Source organism: Saimiri boliviensis, chromosome 19 (assembly GCF_048565385.1).
Source record: "Saimiri boliviensis isolate mSaiBol1 chromosome 19, mSaiBol1.pri, whole genome shotgun sequence".
Lineage (NCBI taxonomy): Eukaryota > Metazoa > Chordata > Mammalia > Primates > Cebidae > Saimiri > Saimiri boliviensis.
The window spans coordinates 17,413,633-17,432,150 of record NC_133467.1 but is presented as its reverse complement, the minus strand read 5'-3'; the positions used below and the strand labels follow the sequence as shown (position 1 = coordinate 17,432,150).

The 18,518-nt window shown below is 47.2% G+C and overlaps 1 protein-coding gene across 3 annotated transcripts in view; it reads right to left on the bottom strand.

The window, feature by feature from the left end:
- ASTN1 (astrotactin 1) overlaps positions 1–18,518 on the bottom strand; it is a 318,993-nt gene that overhangs the window by 13,776 nt on the left and 286,699 nt on the right. For all 3 annotated transcript variants that reach the window (XM_074389834.1, XM_074389833.1, XM_003925340.4), the window contains exons 17-20: positions 17,026–17,294; positions 10,513–10,646; positions 6,801–6,952; positions 5,528–5,663 (exon numbers count right to left, since the gene is read on the bottom strand). In XM_074389834.1, coding sequence (XP_074245935.1) covers positions 5,528–5,663; positions 6,801–6,952; positions 10,513–10,646; positions 17,026–17,294 — 691 coding nt within the window. The remainder of the gene's footprint in view (positions 1–5,527; positions 5,664–6,800; positions 6,953–10,512; positions 10,647–17,025; positions 17,295–18,518) is intronic.

Genomic DNA, 18,518 nt, shown 5'->3' with positions numbered 1-18,518 from the left:
ACAGTTTCCGTCTTTAAAGTGAGATGCCTGTGGCTAGACACTTCATTCCCCCACAAACAACTCACTCTGCTCTTCTGAGATGCTGCCCACTGTGGACCAGGAATCCAGAGTGGAAACACTGCCGTCTTCATGACAGTGTGAAGACATGACTTTAAAAGTGCTTCCAGGAAGAAAACGAAAACATGGCAAGTAAAGACTGAACGTAAAGTATCCCCCTTCGGTGATGGAGCTGGATGGAGAGGAACAAGAGGAATTGTGGGTTCTGCTACTGAGAAGGGAATCTGAATATCACCATGGCAATGAGCTCCGGTGTCTGTGCAGAGGGCCTCTGCTAACGAACCCAGTCAGTCTAAAGAAAATCATTAATGTTGCCTTTCTTGTCACTTTACTTTCTGCTGTGTCGTCATGGGAGGCTGTGTTTATTGGCAATTATCGATTTTCTTTCCCTTTGGCAGAGTTACAGGGAGGGAGAGAGGTGAAAAGGAGAGAGAGGCCCTGAGACAGATTGGTCCAGTTAAATGTTAGCTGGGCGTGGAACAGACGTGCCAGTGAAATAGAAAAGATAACAGATATTGCCTAATGATTCTGCCAAGAAATACGTGTTTCTCTCAACAGAGAAAAGATAACCATGGTCCACCACTCCCTCCTCACAAACACATCGGCAGAATGGCCAGTGTGAGAGCTGTGCACCCTGATACGTCACCCTGATCCTGACCTGGCCTTCCCTCTACCTTCAGATTCTTGGGCTGAATCACGGGGGTCTTACACAGGTGGGCTTCACACCACCTGAACACTGATCTGCTGAGACTCAGAATGCGATGAGCTGCCTGGATTCAGGACACAGTAGCTTGAGCCACACCTGCTGGCCTCCTGCCCCTCTGTGCTGTCAGACCAGAGCCAAGTGTGCAGCCCTTCGCTCCTGTCTGCAGCAAAGTGGCTCAATCCACTTCACGGGCCTCTGCCTCATCCCCTTTCCCTAAGTTCTGATAAATGGTCTTACCTGGTACTCAACCCCAGCCTGACCGTGATTCCAAACCCAGTCTCCTTGCCATTCCTCCCCTCTAAGGTCAGAGAGGCTCCCTTGCACCCAACCCCTACAGCTTCCTGGTGGCAATGCCAGGCTGGCTTGACCCCTAGCAGTGGCCCCACATGCCATATGCTAATGCTCATCAGCTGCTGGTACTGTTTCTAGAATTGTGAATGGGGCCACCTAACCCGGCAGCTGGTGTAAGTGACCAGCCCCGTGTAGAACCAGCTCTGTTCCTAGTTCATTCCCACAATGCAGTCTCAGGTCAGGCACCAATTCCCTCCTCTGCCCACCTGCTCCAGACCACCTTGACCTCCCCTCTCAGAAAGGGGCCCACTGGTACTGCTCAGCAGATGTCAGACTTGTACCGTGTAGTCTGGGACTCTCACATGGGGCCAAGTTCCCCCTCACACCCGTGTTTCCTCCATAGAGTGGCAAGTGAGAAAGCCCCAGGATTAGCAATGTCCTGTAAACCTCGGCAGGACTGCCCTGTAGGGGCCCGAGCGGGTCCCCTGCTCCCACAGAGGTCCTGACACCAGGGCTCCTGTGCGTAGGAAGTCCGTCCCCTGCCCAGAGGCGGGGTGGCTTGACCCTTGTCACAGACTGGTGCCCTGGGCCCAGTTCTGGCAGTCCATTCTCATCAGTGTCAGGAGATAGGAAGTCTTGTTCTCTCCCAGGCTGATCCTCTCAGGTCAGCATGGTCATGGGGCTGGGGCACGGGCCTGACCCAGTCTCTGGTCCTCACAGTTGGCTCTCACTCTTCCTACAGGGCCAGCACGCATAACTGTGTGTCTGGGTTCCCACCTCTAGGCCCCTCCCCTGGTTTCCATTGCTGAGGCCCCACTTGCCTAGTGCCCCATCCCATGTCACTCTGGCCCTACTCTGCCCGTTCCTTTCTGACTTCCAGAGCCCTGAGCATGGCTGGGACTCGGGTCAGGGCTGCAGTCTGGCTACATGCAGCTCTGGGCCGAGTGATGCCACCTATGGTAACGGTAAGTAAACGGCCACCTGCCCTAGACTGTCTCTGGCTGCTTTCCAGCCACTTTTTAGCCCACCGTTCCTTAACCCTGGACCCTTAATTTCTAAGTGTCTGTGGACTATGATGAGAAGAATCCTAATTGGTTGTCAAATGGACCACTTCTCTCTCAGTCAATCCCCACTGTTTCCCTCCCCAAGCTTGCCCAAGCTCTGCCTGTGGCTTGTCTTGCTGTAAGTTTCAGCTAAACTCTATTGGATCCTGACCTGGGATGAAACACTTGTCCTCCCGTTAATTCTCACATTACCATGATGGGGCAATCGGTGCAAAATTTAGGTTCCTGAGCTCTTTCCATTTTTACTGTGCATTTTATTTTTAACCTGAAGCAGGTATTAGAAAAGGAGATGCTTCACTTAACCTTCCAAGGAGGGATGGGCTTGACTGAAGAGCCATTCCCCGGTGGTGCCAAATCCCTCTGTCTTGGAGCGCCGCTGAAAGAGCAGTCTGTTTATTTCGCCATCGTGGCCCAGAAATTTCGTGTGGAAATAGCATGCACGGCCATCTCAGTTCACCATTAGCATTGTCGTTTCTACCACTAACACTCAGGACCCTCAGAGGGTTAGCTGGGATCACTGGGCAGAAGGGATAAGCCCTGCTTGCAATCGGAGTGCTCGTGTGTAAGTATATTTACTGCTTTGTCCAAAACTACTGGGCTTCTTCCACCACTGCCTGGCTGAAAACTGTTCAGCCCATGGCTAGAGACTTGGTGATGACCCTGATGGAGGCCTGTGTACGTGTGTACCAACACAGGTCTTTAAGACCCCTTTTAAGAGCGGGGTCTTAAAAGGCCTGAAACTTGAAGTGAGTGGAGGATTGTAAGCTCCCTGCCAAGGACTGGCTGTCTTGTCTGCTATTTTCCCACTTTCCCTCTCCAGGCTTGTTGGTTTCTGCCCATGCCTCTGATTTGGCTCTCTTTCTTCTGAATTATGTGTCTACTGTCACGTGTCCGGAAAGAGAGTCATTCTCCTGCGAGCATGCATTGTGATGATGGGGCAGGGGGTTGGAAGGCCCATGAGTCACCTCCCTACCCTGGCCTCAGTTTCCTCATCTGTAAAATGAAGAATGCTGGGCCAGATATCCTCTAAGGTCTCTTTCAAGTAGGAGCTCTTCACTGTTTTTGTACTATGGATCCTTCTCAGAATAATGTTTTTAAGAGCGTTAAATAAAATATACAGAGTAACGAAGCCAGCTAAGCAGAAATGCCACTCCACCTCTGTGGAGCCCAGGTGCAGAGCCAGCTCTCTGCTTTAACATAAGGCAATCAGGCCATGCTCTGAGAGTCTCACAGTAACCCAGAGCAGCGGGGAGTAAGATGCGAGGCTTGCAGAGCCCACACAACCAACTGTATGATTCTGGGGCAGTTACTCTGTTTTCTTGCACCTGTTTCCTCAATTACAAAATGGGAACGATACCCCTAATCTCACAGAGTATAAGAGAGGACTCTGAGACTCTCAGTGTGAGGCGCCCACGTACGTAGTCCGCACTCCATCAATGAAGGCTGCCCTCCTCCCAGCTGACAGAAAGAACACTTGGTTGGAGAAAGTTTAAGTGTCTGGCTTACAGCCATTCAGTGGTTAGGCACGAAACCAGACTTGCAGCCTATGTACTCTGAACTCTTAACCCAGGGCTCTGTCCCTATTCCAGGGGCTGAAGCGCAGCTCTCCTGGATCCCTCCTGGAGAGGAATGTCACCCCTGGCGGCCCACAGGGCCCTCTTCTTGTGATCTGCAGCGCCACCTGGTGGAGGTTTGCTGTTTCTTCCTCAGCTCCATGCATTGGCTCCGATTTTTCAATGATCAGCATTCATTGTTAAGTCCGCGTTTTATAAGATGCAGGAGGGACATAACGGAAGATCGCCAAAGACAGCTGGAGTGAGAGATGATATCGGCCTTGATCTCTTAACGGAAACGCAGCCAATCAGGCCAACACGAGGAAGGTCCCAGGGTGGATAATGGCTGCACTAATACCACCTTTTATACATAAGAACTTGGGTGTTCCTAATGTACAGTGTGACTACTGAGCCTTTATTATAAACGATAATTCAAGTTTCACTGAGTTTGAGATGCCTTACAGCAGGTTAGGTGGTCTCCACTCCCAAATCCTTGTTCATTTTAATAAAGGGCCCCTCCAATAAAGGGCCCTCTTCCCTCCAATAAAGGGCCACAACTGCCCACCATCAAAAGAGCTGATGAAAATCACGGTATTGGTGGAGTCACCCAAAAAGTACACCAACGGTCTTAGTATCCTCATCTGTGTATATATATGTCGAAATCCTCCAGAATGCCATTCGTGCTTATGTACTTTACTTTCATCATGCATGGCTAACAGCAACACTGCTTTTCCCTGTATTGAAGACACTCAGCCTGAGCACTGAAGTTCATCTTGCAATCAATGCCACTCAAATTTCTAGTGCTTTTCATCTCTGAACTATTTAACTGTGGAAACAGAAATAATTTGCTGTGGAAACCTTGACTCTATTCTCGTGACCTCCTCTGTAAACGGTTAAATGTTCTTCATCCTGATGGGTCAGAAAGTCCCACAACGACATCACTAAGAATTCTGCCTTAGCACCCAAATGTTTCCATCACGACTTAGATTCTATCACTCTCTCTCCTTTTCTGGCATCTTTTACATCTCTGCGTCATAAACGTTTTACAATTGTTCTCAGAGCACAGGGAGAAATGGCGAAGAGTTCACAGAAAGAATAGGGTCATTCCAAGTGCCATGATACAGTTTGCTGTATTTCTTTGAAGAAAAATGCTGCCCATTTCTAACCTTTATAAATTACTTCAGCGCCACCGGAGCTAGCTAGCTTTCTAAAGCAGAGTCATTGGTATTCTACGCCTTTCCTCAAAAAATGACTCCTCGGACTTACAGCATTCTATCTTTCCAGTCTCTCTTTCTTCCTTTCCCTTTTACTCACCGTCTGCCTCTGCCCTCCAGACCACTCACTCCTCACCTTCATGCTTCTCCACCTTTGCCTTTGCAGTTTCCTGAGCCTGGTGTACCTTTTCCAACACGACTGTTGGTTGAAATGTCGCACAATGCAGTTTAGATGACATCCGCTCTAGTTAGAATTAATCGCTTCTTTCTTTTCCTCTTTTACAATATTTTTTTGTTTTTTGCTTTTGCATCTACATTTATTTAATTCTGCCTTAAGTTAAAGTTAGGTTTTTATATCTTTCCCCTCTGTGTTGCAAACTCCTCGAGGGACAGGACCGTATTATCTTTCTAGATCTCCCCACTCCAGTGTCTAAGTACTCAAGAAGGTTCTCTACAATGCCCCCCGGGATAAGACTTCAGAGACTTATAATCTTTTGCTGAGTCTCTAAAGGAACTCAAGTAGCAGAAAGAAACCAGTGAGAAACCTCAGGACACAACTGGGACTCACTTTGGGCACTGACTACCTCAATTGTTATGTGTAAGCTTTTCTCTCCCAACCAACTACACGTGTGTGTTACTCACATGTAGATAGTGTCAGGTTCCAGGCATCGTACGATCAGGGAGATGGTGGTGAGCTGCTTGTCCGGCACCTGAGATGGCATGGCACAAGGAGACTTTGCTCCGGAGATGATGTCGTCCACAAAGCTCAGCACCGTTTCTGCCCAGAGGGGAAGGAATAGAAAAGGCATGAGAAACAATGACGGCCAAGCAATGGGGAGACAGAATCAACTCAAGGAGAACTTAGCATTACAATTACTTGGTCCTCAATCTGTAGAGTAAGAAAGGAGACCTAGAAGAAATGGTCTTTTCTATTTCATATTTAACCGGTTGCTCAGAGACATTTGTCTAGAGTTAGTTCAGACACAACTAGGGCAAGAGGTGCACACCACATCTGAGAGCTCTGTTATAAAACGTTCTTGGCATGGACAGAGAGAGCATTCTGGTCAACGGTCCCTGCCATACCTCAGCAATACCTGTGCACGTCAGGCAAGGGACCTTGGGTGAAGCGGTAGACAGCTCTCTATGCCTGAAGGCAGCTGCCCACGTCCCTAACCCTCAGTGGCAGGCTCGCCAGAAGCTGTTTATTTTGAATCAGATTGTTGATGCCATCATCCTGCTGGTGACAACACCTCATGCTTAAGTTTTTGGGATCATGTATGTTGACCTTTGGCTGTGTGCAGACAGTGAAACACTACGCAAGGAACATTTTTCATGGGGTGTTTCCATTCCATTAAGGCTTCCCTCTTCTAGCTGGACCTGAGAAAAGCAATTTGCTTCAGGAACAGACATGGGCCAAACACATCTGTTTGCACATGCTTTTGCCTGGAGGGGGGTTATTAGCAAAGGAATTTTCTTTTTCTGTAATCATGGCAGTGGCTAGCAGAGAACTGTTTCCCAACTGTGGGCCAGGATAACTAGTGTACTGTATTGTTGTTTCTTTTTTTGTTTGTTTTTTCTTTCTTTTTTTTTTTTCCTGTTTTTCTTCACATGTCCTCGAATTATGTATTGTTGTTTCTTTATGAATGTGCCTAGAGGCAATGAAATGGACACCTCTTTTATAAACAAAACGAGAAGCAAAATCAAAACAAGGCTTTGTCAGATGCTCACCAGGCAAAAACTCTTAAACGGACAAGATGGCTGCTGCCTGGAAGAACAGCTGCTGCTTCTCCCTGCTCCTCCTGCATTGCCCTGGGATACTGGGGACGTGGAGCAAAGCCATGAGGCACGGCATTTTTCTTTGTTTTAGTTGTATCACCTTGGATCAAGACTAGCCCATGAAGTAGGGGACGCTCACCTGTCTCCACTTTGGAGTGGTCCATTCTGTCTGTGACTTTCTCTTGACGGAGGAGGTAATCTACAATCTGCACTCCGATTGGTGGCTCTGAGTGTTCCCACTCCAAGACGACAAGAGTGCTGCTGGGCTCATGAACCGTGGAGAGTCTCAGCCTGTATGCAGACAGGAAGGCACATGAAGCAGCGCTAACAAGTGTGACTCACTTCGAGCCCTGACTACTTCAACTGCTACCCTGTAAGCTTTTCTTTCCCAACCAGCTACAGAAATGGTCTCTTTGAGGGCCTCTTTCACTAGATAGTCATGTTTTTGAGGACTCTTGAGATCTGTTTTAAGTATTAAGTGCCTGTTACGTATTAGAAACTCACCCAATACGTGTAAATAAATAAATCAGTAGGTGCATGAAAGATGAATGAATGTCTGCGTGTTACATGGGTCAGGGGATAGGGTTTTGGGAGTAGTACTATTTTATACGGCTGGGGAATATCATAATTTCTGGATTTTCTCTTGAAAAATCTCAAGAGTGTGTATACTCTAATACTCTAATTAAACACAGGTTTCAAAACAAAATAAGCCCATATAAAGACATATTGAACGTGATGTCCAATAAAGATACAGTTGGTTTGGTTTCCATAACCTCATCAGGATCTGCCCTGCTAGTGGGAGAAACCCTGACTGCCCTTTTGCTATCAGAACTAACATCTTTTTCTTCAGGCCATCTGCTGGCTGGACCTCAGAACAGGCTCCGTTTGGAAGTCATGTTCACAGGGAGCTTTACTGGGCAAGAAAAAGTTGGCCACGTGTCACGTTCTCCTTGCAGTGATGTCCTCTGCCTGCTTGCTCAGATTCTCCTTTCAGTTTCCAACTTCGCTCTTGGGTTTCTACAAACATCCTGGTTCCTCATTCCCGCCTTTCCTTGGTTTTCTCAGTTCATAGGCTTCTCATTCTTGACAAGCTGTCCACATTCACCACCGTCTTGCCTTGCCAGCTCACGCCTCTCTGTACCTTGTAGAAACTTAATAATGCTTGTTGGCATTCACCGGTACAGATCTCTTCATTGTCCATGTGGTGTCAATTCACAGCCGCCTTCTGATTTCTTGTATGTGCCTCGGGTTTCCCCTCTTTCTTCCAATTCTCTGTTGTTTTCTCTAGATGACTGGATTCTGGGAATGTTCCCCATTCCTGCTCACTCTAGCCTCCCTCCTTACAAATGTTCCTGCCATTTTTCTCATCCTTGGTTCCTAGATCTCATGATCGCTCATAATCCTGGCCCTCCTTCTCTCTGCTTGGCTCACAGGTGCCTGTCGGTGGTCTCAAGGATCACTGTGCAAGACACTAAGAATGGATGACACCAAACCATCTGCAATCTTCAGTTTCAATTCAACAGATATTTGTGAAGCACCCACTCACAGCTGGGGACGCAGTGGCACACAAGCCCATCCCGGCCCCTTCTTTTAAGGAGCTTAGTGAGCAATAGAAGCAAGTAATTAGACATGTGATTATAATAATACGTGATAAGAGTTTCAAAAATAAAATATAGTATGCCGTGGGTGCAAAAGTAAGGAATTCAACTAGTGGGGAAATAATACAAAACGCATGCTCTTCTGTTAGTGAAGGAGTGCATAGTTTGCATATGACATTGAAGACGGAATAGGCCCAAAACAGTGCAGATATTGACAAATTCATTAATTAGAGTCATATGCAGAGTGCTATTTTGAAAAAAGAAAGCGTTAGGAACCTTATGTAAGTTGGACTTCTGAGAACACAAATTCTGTGAAAATATATGGACTAAACCGGCCTCTTCGGAGAAACAGAAGTGTGTATCATTTACACGGATTTGTGTACAACTAGAGCATATTTTTGTTTCCAACTGAACCTAAGGCTTGCTACTGAAGGAAGTGATCAGAGTTGTCAAGAAAAGGCAAGTCCTTAATAGACATTTACTGTTTATGAAAATTTAGCCCAATTTAATCTTTTGCAATAAGATTTAGTGAACACAGATTTAAACACAAAGTAAGCCCTAGGGCACAACGGCTGGATCCTGTGTTCATCTGATAACCCTTTGGGAGCTTCAGTATTGTTTCAGAGGTAGCTCTCTGACCTGGTGAATTAGTCTAACAGCTGCAGTTCTCCTAGTGGCTCCCTTTACACTAAATGAAAGAACTTTTATTAATAATGAACTTGATGCTCTTTTAACTCAAGAAGTCCAAATCATGACTATAAAGAACGTCCTGTTCTCTACAGCCAAAGGCTGTAGGTATCTAAAACCACCTACAGAGAGAAGGAAGACTGTGGACAAGAGAAGAAATTGGCTTATAATGACCTTCGAGTACTGCGTTCTCCTCATTCTCTGATTTCTGCTTGCTCTGTCCTGGCCCTTTAGTGCCCACCTGTACCTGCATGAAGCAGGCCAGAGGGCGGCCTCTCAATTGCTGGTTTCCTAAGTGCTCTGCTGCTCCTGCTTACTCAGCCTTCCACTTCTGCAGGCCCTGATCCTCACTTCAGGCTTTCTTTGCCTTACCAGCCCCTGGGGTCACACTATTCCAGCTTTTCCTGCTAGCACTCTTTATTAGATTCAGTATTTCCGTGGCTTCGATCCCATGGCGGATGCCATGTTAGAAGCTACCAGGGATTCTTGTCTCAGGTCCTGGGCCTCAGCTTGGCCAGTTCTGTTTAGTCTTCCATTGAGGGGAGGGAAATGGGGCCTGGCCATTCTCGGACACCTTTGTCGCACTTCATCCTCTTCCCCCCTCAGATGCAGACCCTCCGCTTATGCCCAGCCCTCCACTCTTCCCACTTGATGCTTGTTCTGGAGCATTCTTTCTCATAGTTTTGGTTCCACGTCTCATTTCTCTGGGGTTGACCGAAATCTCATCTCTGGTATTTACTTTTTTCAAAGCTCCATCTTTCTTTCTGCATACTGAACATCTTACTGAACTACCCCACGCCGGCTCCAAGGCAAGCCCAAATGAAACTGGCCTCCCCCTCAAACCTGCACATCCTTTGGTGCTTCTTTGCTCCCTGATGGCCTATTCATCTTCCCAGCCACCAGGGTTAGCAGCCTTACGTTCACACTCCACTTCTTCCTCCTCACCAGCACATCAGTCACCAAGCCCTGCAGGTCCTGCCCCACATCATCGCTCACTTTTATCCTCTCCATACTATAATGGCCAAGAACGTACCTCTTAGCCAGTTCTGCATGCTGCTCTACCACTGTGGAAAAATCATTCAATCCATTTGAATGCATTTTCTTGTCTATTAAATGAGCGGTATCTAACTGCTCCATGCCATGCCCAGCACTCAGTCAGTGTTCCATTAGCGGTTATGTTGTTTGGTCTAGTTAAGCTCTCAGTGTAGATCTCGAACTTCTTCCATTACAACGGCACTTTTCTCCCCACTGTCTTCTAGTTACGCTGTCCTACTTTCTCCACCTTCAAAGAGAGGTTCAAGCACCACCTCCCCCACAAAGCCTTCCCCATGGCCTCAATTCAGACATGACCACTCCCTCTTCACACTTTCTTTAAATTTCTCTTGTTACACTTGTCCCATTCTTTCTTCTAGTAAAACCATCTGTGCTGCCTCCCCTGGTAGCCTGAAAGCTCTTGGAAGGCAGATATTGTGTCATCTTTTTCCTTCTGCTTCCCAGTACCCAGCCTATTGCTTTGCAAATAGTAGACACTCAGTATCTGTCTCTAGAGACAGAAAGGAAACGTACACAGGCTGTGGGAGAGGTGCGCAGGTCGGGAGTCCATCAGCTCCAAACGCAGTGGAGTCACATCGACACCAGTCTTCGATGACATCTCCAGTTCCTGAGCACCAGAGAGAGCTCATGGTAGCCTCCTGTAAGAGCTGCATGAGAGAACAGGGAAAAGAGTGCATGTTAAGAAGCCAGGGCTAGGCCGTCAGAATCAAGAGGCAGAGTGTCAAGGATCTGCGTGGCCCTAATTACTTTGGGAAGCAGGGTGTGTCACCACGTCACCATTGCGGAGTCTGAAATTCTTACTCCAGGAGGAGGTTGTTTCTGGGAAGCCTAAACCTCTCAGAACCTCTAGGGTGTCCCTCTCCCTTTACCCTAACAGCTCCCACTTGTGGTTACGGGCTGCCCCTTTGGGAGCAAGTCATATTCCTCTGTCCTGCAGGGAGCAGGGCTGGTCCAGGCTGGCCAAGGTCAGGGCTCTCTCTGGGTGAGCTCCACATTTGCAGATTTGGTTGTTTCTTAGACTCTTTTCTCTTCGTTTTACTCTCTGCCTCATGTGCCACTGCATCCTTCCACACCTTAGGCTTTAGGAAAAAATGGCGCCTCTACCACACATCTTCTGGCTACCTTTCTCTCTGCCCAGAGGCATTAGCCCTTCCCCAGATGCCTCTCTGTGCATCCGTATCTACCCCCCGACCCTGCCCCAGGATTCCCTTTGCACTCCTTCAGCGGACTTTCCAAGCTGCCTGCGATACTGTTGCAGTGCTGCCTTGGGTTGTGACTAGGCGTTAGGCATTTCTTTCTGAGTAAATCATGAACAGGAGAAGCAATGTGGCGCACACGCTGAGAGCTGGGCTCTGGGGCTGTCAGCCCTGAGGGAGAACTCTCACTTTGCCAATCACTGCCAAGTGACCTTGGGCAAGTTACATAAACTCAGTTTCCTCAATCATAAAATGGGATAAAAACAGCACTTTCCTGATAAGCTTGCTGTGATAATTCAATCTAATAATATATGCCAAATGAAATAATGTATGCATAGTGCCTGGAACACATTAGTCACCAAGAAATGCCAGCAATTATTACTGTCTTTGAATAACAGGGGTGAGTCTTAGGTAGAAATTTGTAACCATCACAGAGCCTAGCAGAATTCTTTATATGCAGTGGGTTCATAGAGATGTTTGCTATTAAGTAAAAGAAAAGTAGAATAAAATTAGACAAGTGAAGTCACGGAACCTGTGACAGGGCCATTCTCTGGTGAGGACATGGATCCTGATGGGTACTGACCCTTCAGAGGGGCGCTGCTGCCTTGGCCCCGGCCCAAGCGGAGGGCGAGGGTGGGACAGGCTGCGGGGAGCAGGGCTGGTCCAAGCTGGCCAAGGTCAGGACTTTCTCTCTGGGTGAGCTCCACACACAGCTTTGGTTGTTTCTTATGATTGTTTTCTCTTTGTTTCATTCTCACCACACTCAGGCCTAATCGGTATATTAGGAAAATGAAGCCTAGCTATCCCAGAAAATTTTAGACTAAAGAATTCAAAAGACAAAAGAAAAGAAAAAGACACAAAGGGAGAAAAGGAGATAACTCTACAAAAATCAAAACGTCTAAACCTAAAGCTAGCATCCTATGATCCATTCTTTCAGAACTTTACATAGGCCACCTTAAGTAAGAATAGTTAGAATAAGGGTCCATCCTGGTCCCCTCTCCAGACTGGAAGCCTCTGGGAAACAGAAACCAATTAATGACTATAACAATAATTTGTGCAGAGATTTATAATTTACAGGGCCCTTTTAGATTCTAAGACTTTGATGAATGATCATCATGATTTACAGCGGAGAAGACTGAGAGTCAAAGAAGTGAGATGACTTGCTCAGGGTCACAGGCTAGTAAACAGGGCAGTATCAGAACCTGAGTTCAACATGACTCACTGGACATCTCAGGCTCCCAGTATGAAGCCTGGTGCATAAGTGCCCACCTTATGCCTTGCCCGATTGAACCAAATTCAAAATTAAAAGGTGCATCGTCTAAAACGAGGAAAACAGACTTCCTTTGAGATGGGTGGAGTAAAGGCAACATTGTGACTACCGCCTTGAGGGCCTTCAGTCAACACTCATGTGCTAAGCACTTGCAAGGGGACATTTTCTGTATGAAGTACTAAGGGTACGAGGATGCACAAGACACGTGTGGCCCCTGCCTGCATAAATCTTAAAGTCAGATAGCAAACAAACAAGCAAAGTTGTAAGAATAACCAGATTACCATACCTGTGGTCAGAACCTCAAAGGAAAAGTTTGAGCTACCGTGAATGCATAAGGAAGAGTAGATAAGCTCACAGAGGGGTAGGTGCAGGCCTCTATGAGCATGCAACTTTTTATCTGAGCTCTGAGGGCTGGATCAAAAGCCATTTACTCACGAAAGTTGAAGCAGTGCTCCAGGTTGAAAAAACAATGGCAACAAGACTTCAGCCTGGACAGAACTTGACTTCTAAAATCAATGGAAAAAAAGGTTCGTCTGTCTGTTAAGAGACAGTCTAAGGGAGCAAAGACATTCTCAGCAAGCGGGAGGGAGACAGGGCTGAAGCACAGAGGGCTTGTGGGTCATGGTAAGGTGTGGGCCACATTTCAAGACCAGTGGTAAGTTATTAAAGTGCTTAAAACAGTGGTGCAACATGATCAGATTTTTAATCCAAAAGAGCAAGAACAAATACCTGTGATGACAAATATGCTAAATGTCATTTCGCAAATGACTTTCCACCTTCAATTCATACCACTCCATGAGTTCCTACTCTTGCCCAGGTGTGGTGGCTCACACCTGTAATCCCAGCACTGTTAGAGGCTGAGGCAGGAGGATCACCTGAGGTCAGGAGTTCGAGACCAGCCTGGACAATGTGGTGAAACCTTGTCTCCACTAAAAGTATAAAAAAAATAAGCTGGGCATGGTGGCGGGCGCCTGTAATCCCAGCTACTCGGGAGGCTGAGGCAGGAGAATTGCCTGAACCCAGGAGGCGGAGGTTGCATTGTACTGAGATCACACCACTGCACTCTGGCCTGGGCAACAGAGTGAGACGCTGTCGCAAAAAAGACACAAATTAAAAAAAAAAAAAATACTTCCTACTCTCTGAATCCTAGGCTGCAGGTAACTGCAAACAGTTGGATGGAGGTGGAAGAGAGGAATTAAGAAGGAACATGTTTGGAAAGAAAGAGAAAGGGAAATCACATTTGTCTGGGTATAATGTGCCAGGCATTGTATACAGAATCCACATTTGTTATCAGATTTAATCCTTATTCCAGGAAAGAAAGAAAATATTCCGATTTTTGTCATTGTTGTCTCTGAGAGGAGTGGTTGAACGTCAAGTTAAATTCATCTATCCATTCATGTATCTTTTACGCATCTATTCATTCATTTATTTAGCAGAAAACCAACTATGCATCCACATTTGCTAGGCACTGGGATTCTGGAGGAGAGCATCCTCATAGTCTAGAGGAGAGGAAACGGCTATGCCAACAGCTGTGATAACAGGTGATGCCTGCTGTACAAGATGCAGATACACGTACAATGGGAATTACGTGAAGGGGTGGATACCTGGTTCGTCTAAGAGTGTAAAGAAGGGTTCCTGGCAGCTGGTGATGTTTGAGCTGAAACTCAAGTAACAGCAGGAGTTTTCCAGTAACAGAAATGTGGGCGGGAACATTCTTGGGACAGAGAGTTTGAAGTCTGAAGGGCCATATACATGAGAAAAAATGTGTTGTGCTTGAGGGGGTAGAAAGAGTTAAATTTCGGAGTACAGAGTGTAAGACATAGAGTGGTAACAACCTAAGTAAGTGACGACAAAATTGGATCATGAACTGCCTTGTAATGATGTGCTGAGGACATTAGATTGCATTCAATAGATTCTGCGGAGCCATTAAATTACTTAGATGTCAAATTATCCGAAGTCCGTATTAGATATATAATTCTGGGTGGTCTGATAGGGAGACCAGTGAGAAGGTTATTTTAACAGGATAGTAGCCTGATATCACAAAGGATGTTTGAAATAGGTTGTGATGGGGGTATCATAAAAAAGAGAATGAATTCAGGAGATATTTGCAGCTCTTGCTGATGAAACAGATGTTGGGAAAGGTGAGGAAATTCTAGGAAGTGTCCCTGGTCTCCAGTTCAGGCAGCTTAGTGGAAGACGGTGCCATTCACTGGGATTGGCCACCCAACCGGTATGAGTTTGTGGTGGAAGATGGTGTGTTCGAATGTGTTAGGTTTGAGATACCTGGTCTGCTATATGGTTTGACTCATTTGTTTCTTTATAATAATCACAGATTAGACTGAAATACAGCATCAGAGATTATCTCATCCAGCAGGAGGACAATGAGACCGGCAAAGGTCAGAAAATGGACCCAGTGATATTCCAGAGGTAGAAACAAAAGCACACACTGAATTCCATTCTAATGTCACGAGCTGGCATTCCTCTACCTCTTAGCTGCTTCACTTGCCGTCTCCGTTCTTTAGAAAAGGGCAAAATTAGAAAGAAAAACAGAACAGCGGATGGCAAAGACAAAATATGTCTAAGAAAGAACATGTGATGGTGGTGGAACTACAGCTAGGGCCACTTGTCCATATATTTAGAAATTAAAGAGTTCAAGGGATGGCCAGATAAAAAGCATTTCTCAACCCATCTCAAAACTAGTGCAGGGAGAAAGGGAAGGGGCTGAGGTATGGCCAGCAGGGGATCCGGGAAGGGGTCTGCTGAAGCAAACTCCCTGCAGCTTCTGCATCTAGCTTGCAATTCTCTACAGAAAGCAGAGATGCCGTCTCCTCTCCCCGCAGGCTGTTCTCCTTTCTGCAGCTCTGCCTACCCTGTCCCAAGGATGGTTCTGCGTGAGCTCTCTGATCCCACTGCTCCCAGGCAAGTGGCCCTGGAGCTCTTAGGGTCACAACAGCAGCAGCCTTGAGGGAAAGAGGGGCAGGTAAGGGGAGAGGAAAAGGGCTGGGCATTGGTTAAAGACATTGAAAGCGGGGTGCGGTGGCTCATGCCTGTAATCCCAGCATTTTGGGAGGCCGAGGTGGGCGGATCACGAGGTCAAGAGATCAAGACCATCCTGGCCAACACGGTAAAACCCTGCCTCTACTAAAAATACAAAAATTAGCCGGGCGTGGTGGTGCGCACCTGTAGTCCCAGCAACTCGGGAGGCTGAGGCAGGAGAATCACTTGAACCCGGGAGGTGGAGGCTGCAGTGAGCCGAGATGGCACCACTGCCCTCCAGCCTGGGCAACAGAGTAACACTTTGTGTCAAAATAATAATAATAATAAAAATAAAAGATACCGCAGCTCTGGGTTTCCGTGGTGACCCAAGCCCTCTGCCCTTCCTTCATCTTTTCAGACCCATCCTTCCAAAGGTCTCTTTTCTCTCATTTCCCTTCCCGCTTCTATCAGATTCAAGACAAATGTGTAGGCCACGAGAACAATTTATCTTTTTGTTCCTGTGAAAAACCTTATTTTCAAACACTCGGTGAAACATCTGTGGCAGAGGCGGGGAGGCGAGAGAAACACACAGCTACAAAATCCCTCCTGTCGGCCTGAGCATTACCTATGAAACAAACACCAGGTGTTCCTTAAAGGGGAAAACAGAAAGCAATGACCACCCCACCTGGACGGGCACAGCTCTCCGGCAGGTAAGCAGCTCACCGCCGCGCCTCCTGCCGCCTCGTCCCCAGGGCTGCCTCTGCCATAGTTCCTGAAGTCCCACGCCCAGAGTCTCCTTGTTTTCCCTTGTGTTGTCGCTGTTGCTGCTGCTTTGCGTTTGGACTCGCTCTGACCTCTGTGTCCTTGAGGAGGCTGGGGAGCTAGGAAATGAGCTGAGCCCCTGACCCAGTTCTCCAGCCCTTCCTTTTGGGTCCATCCTTTTTTCTCCTGGCATCTTTGGAAAGGGAGAGGCAGAGGCAAAGGAGGAGTGGCTGGGAAATGTCACGGCCTGGAAGCATAATAGAAAGGCAGAAAGACCTGCCTGGCTGTGGCGTTTTGTTCTTAGAGCCAGAGTGATGGGCAGGAAACCACCCCCTCCAGGCCGAGGCTGCCAGATCCTTCCCTCTGTGACCTGTGCCTGATACGCATCTCTAGTCCAGCTGCCGCTGGGCCAGGCGAGGGGGTCAGCGAGGGAAGCTGGCCCACCTCCCAGGCCAACCAGAGTGAGGCAGAGTTAAGCACCCTCCCACCACTGTCCCCGAGGCATGAGGGTTCTCTGAGCAGTGACTCTGATGATGGCAAAGGTTGTGCCTATTTGCCTCCTTCCAGGACTCAAGCCCTAAACAAGTGCTCAGTTGTGACTCCTGAATCACATCACCACAGGTGTTGTAGATGCGACGATTTGACTTAACATGCAAACACGCAACTTTAAGCAAATTAGGTGCCCAGATTAGCTAAGCAAAAAGCCTCACTATCCATGTTCTAGCATGGCCCTCGACCGTACTCTGTCACTTCCTCATACCATTTGCAAAGTGCTCTGTTGTGGCTGACGCCTCCCAGAGCTGAGAATCTTTGGCCTCTTACCCTCTGGGTCTGATTGTTGGTCACTAGTTCATAGATGGGGGCTGCTTTGGTCACCTCCAGCAGAACCGGCTCGGCAGGGGTGTCAGGGCTGGATGTCACATGACACAGGGGGCAGGACGAGGGGCATCGTCCCTTGCTCTGGCACTCCATGCGGACTCCAGCCGCCACGCGCTTGGTGCCGGAGTCTGACAAGCTGGTGATGTATTCTGGGAACGTCAGCACCTTGGGGTCTCTTTCCCGCTCCTCAGACTCATCGGATGGCGAGTTGCCTGCAGACACAAGATGGAAAGAAACAGTGAAGGAGACAAAAAAGTAAGAACAAACATGACCTCGTGGCCCCTGAGTGCTAGAGTCCAATCTTCGGGATCAGAAATGGCCACTGAAGGGGGTAAGAATGTGATTCTGCCATCCCACTTAATTTGGGGCACCCAACGTCCCAGTGACAAACAGAGTTGGAAATGGCCCTTTTCAGTGAGAATCTAGATCATTCCCTTTCTAAGAATCATCAGCTCCACTGAATCTCTAGAGGGATACTTCTGGAGGGTCTGTCCTGATAACTCTCAGCAAGAATACAAACAATAACAGGGATTTCCTATGACTCAGTTTTTTCATCTTTGAAGCAAAGATATGAATAGTACCTATCTCTAGCACTGAAGAATGAATGAATGGCAAATCCTTTTATAAAGCACATGGTGCAATGGCTAGTACATGGCACACCATCATCGTAAGAGTTTTCATTATAAATATGGCTAAGATGTATGGAGCCTGCACTGTAACACTGAGATTCGTTCAAGGTCTACTTTAACCATGATGATAACTCTCTGCATGGAATTCTATCATTACACTCAGTTTATAAATGAGGAGAAAGAGGCTAAGAGCTTCAAGGTCACACAGCCAGCAGATTGTGAGAGCTGGATTGAATCCACTTTTCTCTAATTCTTAAGTCTTTTAGGCCAGAGAGGAAGAAGCATAGAGCGCTGCTTCATTATTAATCAATGTATCGAAGATACGAAGGGAATCTTGACTTTTTCAAAAAGATTTGCACGCCGAAGTTTGAGAGATGGGTCCACATCAGTTTTGTTTGCTGAGTAAAAGATAGCTAAAGAAGCTTTTGGTCTACTTTTGGTGACATACCTGGGAACTGTCTGCCAGAAAATAATGATTTGCTCTTTATACAAGAAAGCACTGCTTGGTACTTCTCTTCCCAGTCCTCATGATTCTCCATTTAACTTACTGATTCTAAAGGAAGATGGAAGTAGTGTTGACCGCCACCCCCCCACCCCCCCAAAAAAAAGCACTGGGTTTCTGAGATTCTTGACTCCTTTTGGCACAGCAGTCCTGAACAGGAATTATTAGCTTCAGAGAGACCACTGGGCTTTTGGACATCCTGGATATATACAGAATATTCATACTGGCCCTCTCAGACTCATGAAGAAGGCAAGAGACGATGGCCTGGACCTTTGGAGGCACTGGTTGGAAGGATTTTTAAAGTG